The 12,479-nt window shown below is 38.0% G+C and overlaps 1 protein-coding gene across 9 annotated transcripts in view; it reads right to left on the bottom strand.

The window, feature by feature from the left end:
* tp63 (tumor protein p63) overlaps positions 1 to 12,479 on the bottom strand; it is a 100,986-nt gene that overhangs the window by 66,350 nt on the left and 22,157 nt on the right. For 5 of the 9 annotated variants that reach the window (XM_066663684.1, XM_066663681.1, XM_066663682.1 and 2 more), the window contains exon 1: positions 9,827 to 9,897. The exons of 2 other annotated variants lie outside the window; for them this stretch is intronic. In XM_066663684.1, coding sequence (XP_066519781.1) covers positions 9,827 to 9,882 — 56 coding nt within the window. In that variant the 5' untranslated portion in view covers positions 9,883 to 9,897. Of the gene's footprint in view, positions 1 to 9,826; positions 9,898 to 10,173; positions 10,358 to 12,479 lie in introns of those variants that run through there. 2 more of the 9 variants (XM_066663687.1, XM_066663685.1) reach the window with 2 other exon arrangements.

The following is a 12,479-nucleotide window of genomic DNA, read 5'->3' on the forward strand; positions in this document are numbered from 1 at the left end:
CATAATATTAATTTTGCAAATGTGTTTATTTTATTAAATGTTAGATTCTTCTTTTAGTTAAAAAAAAGTAAACCCTAGCTATTTCAACCCAGAAAGTTCTCTGTAAATTTCTTTAGAATACTTTAGTGTATTCGAACTATCTATTAAACATGTTGATAATACTTATGTAGTCGCCTTTTATCCAAAAATCAATAACATTGTTCATGAGGCCAAAGTTTTTTTATGCTTATGCTTTCTCACCTTAATATATAAAAGTAATGAATCCATCAAATAGTGTGATTTAAAAGGGGCATATCAAAGCATTGGTCAAAGCATTTCAGCTGCATTTATCCAGTTTTTTTTTTCCCAAAATTTCCTGTGATCATGTCAGAAGGTTCAGGATTTTAAGTATCTGGTCTGGCTGCCCAAAAAGCTGGACACTCCCATACTCTTGCATTGTTACCATAAGAACACACACCTATAAATATCAGTGCTTGGCAGCAGCTGGAGGCACAGATACAACTGTTTGCGTCTTCAGACGCTGCTCCACAGTCTCAGACTAGACAGCTATAACATCCGCTTTACACAGAAATAGAACAGAACTTGTAAAGTAATACATCGTGCTGTCCCAGTTTCAAACTGAGGCATGTGCCAAGCCTGCATGCATTTGTGTTTTTGAAGCACAAGTACACAAGCAAAAAAAAAAGGTTCACAATCCTTTGTATGATCATTTACACTAACATACAGTTCTGTAGATGAGGCAGTTTTGCCTGATCGTGAACCATGCATGCATTCAGAATCCACATTTACATGCAAGCAAAACAGGATGACTCAGACCTAGCAACTGGCCGTGAATAAGAGAATCTAACACTGAAACACAGATATTGCGTTACCGTGGAAAGGCGTGTTCTGGGCAGAACTGTACGGCTGCATAGGGGGACGTCATGCTGCCAGACTTTAGTCTTCTGGAAATCTATCAGCAAATGACCCAAGCACATCTATTAAGGCAACGTGAAAGGTCAGATCTTTGATAAAAATGGTTACAAATAAAACGCGACTGAAAATCAACAACAACAACAAAAAAGAAAAGCTGTTTCAGACAAATTAAAGTGCAGATAGATCAAGTGCTCAGGAGTTGCTCAAGTGTGGAGGATGCTTTGATGGGTTATTCTTTCTATGGACCCCAAGCTAGGGGGGGTGGCATTAATGCCAGTTGCTGACCAATCCCCAACAACAACTGCACAGGGTATCGTCCTCCCTCAGTTGCTAGGATATAGCTATGAAGCAACACCCCTAAACTGTCACCCACCCACTCCATTCCTGGGCAGCGCCCCCAATGATGGCTGTCTAAGCACTGTACTGAAAAACTCACTCCAGCAACCATTTGCCGCCTGATATTCTCTTTGTGCTTCCCAGAGCTGTCAGCTAGGCATTTACAAACGCATCACTACAGCTACTGAAGTGCCCTTCTTGAATGACCAGGTGCAAAAAAAAAAAAAATCAAGTCAAATGCCCTACTGTGCTTGTGGTGGTTTGTCGATCTGTCAATAGGGCTAAAATCCAGGGCTGAAAGTTTAGCTCCATTCATCTACCTCTTTCCTCTTACTGATGACATACACTTAACACAAACATCTTACATGCTTGGAAGAGGCCTTTGTTATTTGCCATGAATGAATTCATGGTGTTTGCTGACTGGTAGTTACATTGAACGTTTTCATACATTTTAATTTTAGAATACACAAGTTTTTCATTTTGAGATTCTATTTTTTTTTTTTGGCTGAATATAGGCTATTGATAAAGGCAGTGCTCTAGTGCTGGGCGATATGAGCGCAAATCATTATCACGATTAATTGTACATTTTATCACGACTATGATTAATGAACAATTATTTTGATTTTGTATTTATGACCCACATAGTTCAGTGACGAGGCTTGTGCTGGTGTGCGATTGTGCTTTGGTCATGCTTTGATTTCTTTTTCTTCAGCGTCGTCTTAATTATAGTCAAAACACCACACATCCAGACCACAGACGCTGTATTTTTCTTTGGTACGAGCTGCTCAAGTCGCTCGGTCAGCTGTGGCGTTTAGCTCCCCCTCTGTGTGGCTTCCATGTGGCAAAATCACTTGACTACAGCATGGTAGTGTGGTTTTAAAGGGACAGTACATGAACACACATTGGGGATATAACAGAATTTTAAAAAATCTGTTATAAAATGTATAAAATCGATATAGACAAGATAATGTTGATTAGAATTTCTGAATTTCGATTAGTTTTTTAAATTAATTGCCCAGCCTTTATCTGCTTTGTAGCTAGGAATATACCGCCTCCGCAGAGCTGGTTAAATCTGGTTAACTAAGGGCACAATTTATGCACAGGTGAGCATGCTGAAGCCTCTGGAGCCTGGGATTTTTAAAGCGGGCGTCATGACGCGGATTTTTTTTTTTAATTCATCAAATATCCCTGTCGAACCTCCAAAGCCCTATAAATGCTATTTGGCACAGCCTTAATAAGTACAAAAAATAACATTATGCGAGTAAATATTATGCAGATCTATGCACTAGAATTACTTTAAAAAAGAAGGCTCTGCATACTCTTCTCTCACTATATGTATCTCATACCTGATGATACATGATGGTTCTAAACTTCCACATTCTTTCTCAGTCCCTCTGCCTCTAGTCTTGCTGGATCACCCAAGCGGCTTTAAACGTAGAGAGATTTTGCATTTTTTGCTAAATGAATAGTGGATGAATCAGAGGGCTAAATTAAAGCACAAGGTCACAGAGGGGGAAAGATATTAAATAGACTGAGTATCCAGGGAACATGAGCCGTCAAGCAAGACTTTTGTACCTTTTCAGAAAAAGAAAGTCTCTATAGTGCCCCCTTCCCTCGACAACTACATGAGCCTAAATGCACCTTGGCGACCTTGATGATGTCAGCATAGTATGCCAACCCAGTGAGATCAGGCTGCAGGCCGGCTGTGTCTTTTTAATAGAAGGAAAGTGACGTTCAAAAAAAAAATCCCCCCTGCCAAGTAACCAACCAGCAAACATCGACTTTGCCTCATCTTCCCCCACATGCCAAGGCAGCAGGGAGTTATTTTAGTTCAACCCCCATATCACCCACCCAACACATATGAACACACTGCCCACACCCAGGCAGATAGATAACATTACTAACATCTGCAAATTGTGCGTCCTCATTTTGGAAGTGCCATTCCTGAACTGGGTCCAACTCAAACAACATGCTCTACTGTGCTGAAGTGCACACAGCCACTGTGCCCATTACACAGAGAAAGATCCCCATACATCCACAAGCACATTATATTAGACACAATACAGGTGTACCACAGACTTAGCAAAATCCAGCATATTGCCAATAAAAGCAAAATGTATTAATTAATGCAAGCCCTTAGGCCAGGGGTCGGCAACCTTTACCACTCAAAGAGCCATTTGGACCCGTTTAACACAGTAAAGAAAACACCGGGAGCCATAAAACCCTTTTGAAATTCTAAATGAAATAACACTGCATATAACAGGTTTTTTTTTTGCCTTTGTGCTATGTCTAAACAAACTATACTGTGTTACATTTACGAAATCAATGAACGACTGCAGAGAAAATGAAATAACTATTCTGCATGCAACAAAATATTTTTAACTAAAAAAAAAAGACGTTGTGCTGACGGTTAAGTAAAATACCCAATGTCTATTTGAGTCCTTTTAGTAATGAATAAAAAAACATTTTTAATTCCGAAAAAAAAAGACGTTATGTTGATGGTTAAGTAAAATACTCAATGTCTATTTGAGTCCTTGTAGTAATGGAAAAAAAATGCCGAATTTAAATTATCCAATGGCAGCAAACAAAAATGCTGTCCTCTCTCTGCGTGCCATCATCCTTTTACTGGGGCCGTGCAGTCAGCTGTCAAAACGTTCAAGCTGGCGGGTGTTGCACATTGGAAGTTGTGACGTGTATTAAGAGCAAAAAAAAATATTTTAAATATTAAATATTAAAATATTTTAGATGTTACAAGATTGCCATACCCTTCATAGAATTACATTTTGAAAATAAACGCACTAAAATAAAATACATTTTAATTAAATACTCATTAATTATTTTCAAAAGCTGAGCCGCATCAGAGGGATCAAGGAGCCGCGGGTTGTCGACCCCTGCCTTAGGCCTATGCATTTTAAAACATGTTTAATGAAGTATAAAACTTCCATAGTAGTTCTCTTCTAGGATGAGATTTTGTTATTGGAGAAGAAAGAAAAGAAGAAAGAGATCGAAAAAAAATACATTGCTGGGTGCATGCCATTATGGACGCTACTATGGAATTTGCCATACAACATGGACACCTGGTACAGTTTCGGGGCTTTTTCAATATTTGGGTATCAACTCCAGAAATCTCAGAGACATTCATCATCGTGTGGAAGGGTATTCTGGAGGAGATTACTCTTGATTAGAACTGTCAACATCAACACTATCAATTATTTGATTCCACTTTTACCAAGGATTGTATAAACAAATCATTGCAGAGTTTTTAACCAAGACAGCACCAAAGACACAGATAAATGGATAGAGCAAGAGTTCAGCGGCATTCACACTTAGAAACTGGGGTTGTTTTGAATTGACTTCAAGTTTTTGGAATAGTTAGACAAGAGTCTATCAAACTCCATGCTTTGGTGTTGAAGAATCAAGGGTCAAACCCCTTGCAATGTTTACCTTTTAATGCAAGTGTTTGTCTTTTTGTGCTCATGTTACTCATTTGTGGGTGTTCTCATCTAGTTTTGTGTGCAAGTTTGTCTTCCTTGTGCTTGTTTTGCAAAGGCCACAATAGGTAACAGTCTGATAAGTTGTTGTACCATTGACAGTAGGGTGAAGCTGTGTCTAAAAATGATGGATGCAATTCATGCAGCATTTAAAATTTCATAAGCTGTTGGGGGTGATTTTGGTTACTGTGGCTAAAAAGATTACCGGCTGTCCAAACAGGCTGTTTAAAATTTGAAGTGCAACAGGCTTCGTAAAATAAAAATAATTTTTACACTACTAAAATGGATCATGGTTTAGAAAAAGAGCTCTTTGCTCTCGTCTATAATTACCTGGAAGGAGATTAGAAAATTGTCACATTGACAAGAAAGACTCTGTTGGTGTTGCGTTGCTAATGGTGAAATGATGCTACGCAGTACTTTCAATATGTCCGACAAGAACATCATGAATATATATATATAATTTTTTTTAATGCTAATAATATAATTGTCATAATGCCCACCACAATGTAGAACCTGTACATTATGTGAAGGATTTTTAAAAGGAGAATTTAATTATCAATATCAAAATTTTACCATAAAGGTATTTCGAACAACTTTATTTTTAAGAGCACATCGCACGGACATCCAGCTCCGGCTCCGGTCCTGTTAGGTTGGAAGAGTCTTAGTATTTAGTCTAATACACCTGAAGGACTGAGTGGCACTGTGGCGCATAAGGTAGTGTCGCCATCACACAACGACTGAGACCTGGGAGGTTGTGGGTTCAAGTCCTGCTCTGGGTGACTGTCTGTGAGGAGTTTGGTGTGTTCTCCTGGTGTCTGCATGGATTTGCTCCGGTTTCCCCCCACAGTCCAAAATTACACGTTGGTAGGTGGATTGGTGACTCAAAATGTCCCTAGTTGTGAGTATATGTGTTGCCCTGTGAAGGAATGGCTCCCCCTCCAGGGTGTGTTCCTGCTTTGCGCCCAGTGATTCCGGGTAGGCTCTGGACCCACTGCAACCCTGAACGTGGTGAGCAGTTACAGACAATGAATGAATGAACTGAAGGATTTCCCTCCTTCACTGCACACCTGACGGGTGTGGGATTCGTAATTTTATATACTTACTATACTTACAGAAACTGAATTTTTTTTCATCAGAAGTGGCAAAAGGAAAAAAGTATAAACCTACCCCAAGATTTAATTCAAGTTTCAAGATATTTACTTTGTGCATATGATTTTACAAACCTCTGGTAATGAGCATTCAGCTATTGTACAATTCATTCCTAAGCATAGACGCACTTTCAGCTGTGGTAATAAAGTAATCCTTTCATCGTTCTGAGTTCATTGTTTACGGACATTCACAGTTGCTTTCCCACAGGACTTTCTAAATGTGACTGATTTACTAACATGGCTACTATGAAGCAACTGTTATATGTCCATCCAACATCAAAAAGAACATGCAGCTTTTATGGGAGGTGGATCATAAATCCTGGTGGTCGAGTTTGGGACTCTCGGAATGCTCTGAAAAAGCAGCTGAGATCTTGGAATTACTCCTATAGTCATGACTAAATCCATAAAATTTTATGTAACAATTAAGAATGTGAAGGTCTATGAATCTGCATGATTTTGATAATCGCCTCCTTCCAAAGTAAACATACTCAAAGCCAGGAAATTATAAATAAGAGTCATAACTCATGCTATTAAATAATCACTGCAATTTTTCTACTGTCATGGAAAGGCACTTTGGAATTATACAAGATAAAATGAACTAAGAGGCTCAAAAAGACTTTGGTCAAACAAGTACAAATTTATGCACGAAACCTTAGATGTCAATTGATTTATGTCATTGTTGCACAGAGTGAAAAAGAGTACAAATGAGTTTCTGCCAATTAGCACTGAGGTTACAAGTCTAATGGCTCTCCACTCCCTATAGAGCACTACATTACAATTAAAACACTGCTTTTTACACCATAACTATGAAAAATGTTTCAAACATATAGCCATTGAAAATTAAGACACATGTAAGCAATTCCATACCGGAACATCTCAAAGATATTTTAACTTGTTAACAAGCTGATCACTCTACTTCTACGCTGTAAAAACAAATCCGTAAAATTTGTGGTAAAAAAAAAAATAAACGGCAGCTGTGGTTGCCAAAATTTCACCGCCAAATATACGGTCAAAATGTATATGACATTACAGTATTATTTTTGGCAATCATAAATTTTACATTCAAGAACTGTTTTGTTTAGAGTACTTTTCTGTTAAAAAAAAATATATATATATATATATACACACACACACACACACATTGTTTTGCCATATAATTAACATGTAAATATTGTGACTAATGAGAGAATGGAGACTGAGATATAGCCATACCTCATCCTACACTCAGTCCTTAAAAGGAGGTATTACCAAAAGGAGCAAAGAAATGTGCAGTGTCTAGGTGACACACCAACACTCCGAACAAAAACTGATGGTGAACTTTTCTGACCAACACATATCTCGTTACAACATGCATAGAAACACACACACACAAATGCACAAAATAATCGCTCCAATGCAATCCAAAATCAGCAAGGAATGCTGGGATCTCCCTAATGAGTCTCAGCTCCTCCCAGTCCTTGGACACTTGTGCCGCCCCTAATGGTTTGTGCATTTAACAGTGAAAAAACGTATTTTGTTACAGTAAAGGGAAGTAAAAAAAATGTGTGTTTTGGCTGATAAAAACATTAACGGTATTTCACTGTTACAGTAATTGTTTTCATCATTAATAGAGTTTACAGTTTTTCACAGTTAAATTTACAAACAATTTTTACAGTGTAGATAAGTTGTCATCTCCTTTGACTAAACAAACAGGTATGTAACATCCTTTATTGTATACATTTTTTTAATCCACTGATACACTAGAGTTCAAAATACACCCGTCATTTCATGTCAGCTTGTGTTACTACATTTCGGGACTGTATGATTTCCACTCCAAATCTGTGTCTGTTTTTAATGCTGTGTTTCCTGAGACAATATCTTTTTTCAGCTTTTCCACTGCATGAAGAGATTTCTCAGGATTCCCTGAATCTTTTCTTGATAATACATACCCTAATTGATAAAAGCACTATGTTCTTTGCTACTTACATACAATTTTTTTTTTATTTTCCTGGTACAGTGTTTCACAGAGTAATGAACCCCTAGCCATCTTAACTTTGAATTATTCTGACTGTTTCTCAATATGTATTCTTCCATGGAACAATATTGGCTCTTTGAGATCTCTGCTTTTTGGATGCACTTTTTATGTGCCAAATTATATTACTAAAATTCTATCTATCTATCTATATACAGGTGTTGGCCAATGAAACTGAAACACCTGTCATTTTAGGCCACAATAATTTATTAATATGGTGTAGGGCCTCCTTTTGTGGCCAATGCAGCGTCAATTCGTCTTGGGAATGACATATACAAGTCCTGCACAGTGGTCAGAGGGATTTGAAGCCATTCTTCTTGCAGGATAGTGGCCAGGTCACTACATGATGCTGGTGGAGGAAAACGTTTCCTGACTCACTCCTCCAAAGCACCCCAAAGTGGGTCAATAATATTTAGATCTGGTGACTGTGCAGGCCATGGGAGATGTTCAACTTCACTTTCATGTTCATCACACCAATCTTTCACCAGTCTTGCTGTGTGTATTGGTGCATTGTCGTCCTGATACACAGCACCGCCTTCAGGATACAATGTTTGAACCATTGGATGCACATGGTCTTACTGGTGCAATGTGCAATTAAGATGAAGATTGGCCACCAGGCGGGTCCAATTTAGTCATGAAACCTCCCACACTAAAATGACAGGTGTTAGTTTTTGCTTTAAAAAAAAAAAAGTCAGGTTTTTGCTTTAAATGCAGATTATCCTCAGATGGCCAGCGTGAATGCAGGTTTTCACTCCAAACAAGGAGACCACACCTGATTCCACTCGTTTACTCAGTCAGTCTCTGTCTTTTAACAACTGATCTCAAAGAAAACCTGCAGCCACACTGGCTATGTTTGGACACCCCCTACATTAACAAGAGAAATCTTTAATAAGAGAATGACTCTCAGTTACAGCCAGCTTACCTTGCCTGTCAAGTCCTTCTGGTAAAATGTAAACAAATCCTGCACCCAGCAGTGGAATTCTGGCAGTTTAAATTTGGGAACTTTTCACAGGTAAACACATTTATTCCCTACATAATATGGTTGGTAATATCCAAGTACAATGTTGGAGGCAGCAATTCAAATTCAGCATTCCAAATTTATGGTCTGGTCATACAGAGCAATATTATTATAAACATTAATAAAGTTGGAAATGTATCCAAGTAACAGGCCCCAATAGCTTTACTGAGTTTATCATTTCTGGAGTTCTCTGCCCGTACTTCTCTAGTTTTACTGTTCTCATTGCTGTTGTATAAAAGTATTGTAATTTCTTCACTGTTTTCATTGTAACAGTACTGCCATAATTGCGCGCCCTGGTGACATTACCGGCAAAAAAAGACTGATTAGTTGTGAGATTTTTTTTTTTTTTTTAGATTTACAAATGAATGTTAATTATTTTTTGTGGCCCACTCCCCAGCATTCTGGACAGTGTTACTGTTTCACAATTTGAATTTTATAATCTGAACATTATTGTATTGTTTTTACTTAGCCTACATTTTGCAGTGCCCCAAATGTCTGGGTTGTAGTTTGAAACTGAACACATAATTAAAAATATTAAAATAGTGAACGACGATGAATATGCAAATCAAGAACTCTTAAGGTTTTCAAGGATACCGTTGACGTTGCCAGGTGTTCTGAGTTGTGCTGCCACCATATGTACTGTTGCTTAAATAAAAGTTGGTGAGATACATTGTTAAGCTAAAAACGCTGCTTACAGAATTATAATGAGATTCGCACAGAGCCTAAACCCCCTTATTAAAGTAATTATAAGATAGTTATGGTGATAATAAATGCATTTACATTTTTATTTTCATTTAAATCGCCATGTACAATTTGGAACTCTCAAACCAATAACAGTAAACTATTTGTGTAATGCACCGGAGAAAATTAGATTTATCACGTAAAACACACACACACACACACTCACAAGATTTGGGATCTCGCGCAGAGCTGTACAGTAGCACATTTCGGCTCTGCCGCCATTGCTGTCGTCTTCGACTGCGGTCCCCGCGGTACTCCCAGTTACTTTGTGATAATGAGCAAGTAGCTTCAATTTTTCCGTTCCACTTTAAAGCACTATATATTGTGCTTATAGATTGACATAATATTTTAGCTTTAATGTTTCCTTCCACTGTAAATGTAAACCTTAGTTTGAGGCTGAAATTTTCCTTTCCATCTTAAACCATAAACTTTAAATTAAACAACAGCTTCGTGATGGCGGCTCTGTTCACTCTGGCACTGTAGCATTTGAACAGCAAACCCATAATTTCTCACCTGTTAAACGCCTTGGCTTCTTTTAAATGTTATATTCTGAAGTTTTAAAGAGGTACTACAAAATTGTCTCTTTCGCACTTACTAGAGGGCTCCTGGGCAGGTCTGTTCTGAGCTGTCTCATTTACATCATTTAACTAGATCAGTCGAGTGTTGCTGGACCGCCATTGGTTGCAAAGCATTCTACTTACAGTAGAATGGGAGGGATTCATTAACATGGGCACACAATATACACCTTGTTATACCTTAAGTGAAAGTGTGTCCTGAGCAATATCGTGTGTAATAGCCTTAGATTAAAATAAACGGGGGAAATACATAATCGAAGAGAAATTCATAACATGTTGTGTTTATAAATTGTGGGACATGTGCACTGATTCATATTTTATTAGAAGGATTGAATTCAGAATGGATTATGCCTCAGAAATGTATCTTTTTCATTCAAGTACAAAATGTAAATACAACAATTGGTTCAAAAGAATGATTAGTTCCTGTAATATTACTGGTCATTATTCTGAACACACTCTCCCTAAGTGACTTTCTTATCATCTAATTCTGTGTATTATTAAAATCACTCTTTGAAAGGAACCCTAAGTAATTTTTTAAACTTAAAATTACAGCTTCAATGTCATTGCAATGATCCAATGACCTGTGGAGAACAGAACCTATATCACTTCTACTTCAGGCAGAGCACTGCAGAAATTGCTCTATGTAACATTTGGAGGAGGGTAGGAACCATCCTCCTAACCCTGCCCCTCGGAGTGAGATACCTCTTTTTACGCATTTACAGACTCTAGGGCTATGTAAACACAAAAATTTGAGCACCCTCGACTGAAGAGCTAGCAAATAATAAGAAAACACCATTCAAATTTTAGATTGTGAATGTACATTGTCTTTTAAAGTAAAAAAGGTTTTATTTTTATGGGTCCATTGCTGTACATACAGTGAAAAGAAAAGCAACAGGTTTCAAATGAGGTAGAAATAAAAAATGTGAAAAAAAATGGATACGTTACACATGACAAATGACAGCATGGTAAACAACAATCAAATAAATTTAACACTATATTCAATTTGAGGCAACTCTTGCAGTTGATGATGCTATCTGATGGAGTCAAAGTTGCTACTACTGTGTTGTTAGCTACTAAAGTTGTTAGCTGCATTAGCACTGTCTTGGCTCAGACAAATAGAGATTTTATTCAATTAAATTAGTTCTGGCTTTTCATGTATGTCCAATTTTAGGCACATCAATCATGCTTAACCCTGTGGATGAGACCATACACGTCTGTCCTTTTAGCACAAGGACAAGTTACCTTCAAACCACTAATACAGGCTTGGAGTGATTACGACTGATATTCATAACGACACATGAAACCCTTACATCACTACACTGTTAATTGCTTTTAACATGCAGGCATATGATATCTGTCACCCTTTCCCTATTACTTCATACGAGGTGAATGGCCTTGTTTAGAGCATTGATGATTACGTCAGGTTCTCCTGTGAGCGGCTGTCTGCTTCCAGGCCCGCTTCCAGGCCCGCATCTGTAAAGCCCCTCTTATCCCTGCACAGGGCAACACAGCTCTGAGCCACAACACTAAACCCACATTAATCTGTAATTGTATCAGCCTGGGCCAGTGATGAATGCAGCACATGTGCCTTTAAACACATCATCTTCCTTAATTCATCTTTATGCCCCATCTTCCTGTGTGAATTACAGCTGACTATTGCAGTCCAGCATTTACGTAGGGAATGTCACCAAGCAGTTGTCGCTGGGGCAGCTAAAGAGCTGGGCCTTGACTCTGGCCTGCCTCGCAACACAAGGGTCAAACATACACAAGCATGAGTTACACACACCAGACAGTAACCTTCTGGACTTCAGGAGACGTATAATTGTTTGTTAGTGTATGTGTGTATTCTAGTCTGTGATTAATGAAGGGGATGTCCAGATGCACCAGAATGTCCACTATCCAGTACAGTGCCTGAGAGGTGATAATTTATGAACTACCAGCAATTGGATGACCCTAAAACTGCCCAGCAACTCGCCATTGTTTACAGCAACCCAGCTGCTTAAACATGAGCAGAGTCAATTCCATTTAACTCATTTACAATCTGTCCAAGAAAAAAAAAGCTAATGCAATGGGAAAAAAAAGAAAAAAAACATATATATATATATATTTGCATCTCTAAGCTCCTTAGAACAATGAAAAGCAAACGTGCATTTATTTGTATTCAGCACGAATACTTACTAAAAAAAAGATTGCATAACATTAAAAAATAATAATAAATAACCAAAGGATTAAGGGTGTTATTAT

Source organism: Hoplias malabaricus, chromosome 3 (assembly GCF_029633855.1).
Source record: "Hoplias malabaricus isolate fHopMal1 chromosome 3, fHopMal1.hap1, whole genome shotgun sequence".
Lineage (NCBI taxonomy): Eukaryota > Metazoa > Chordata > Actinopteri > Characiformes > Erythrinidae > Hoplias > Hoplias malabaricus.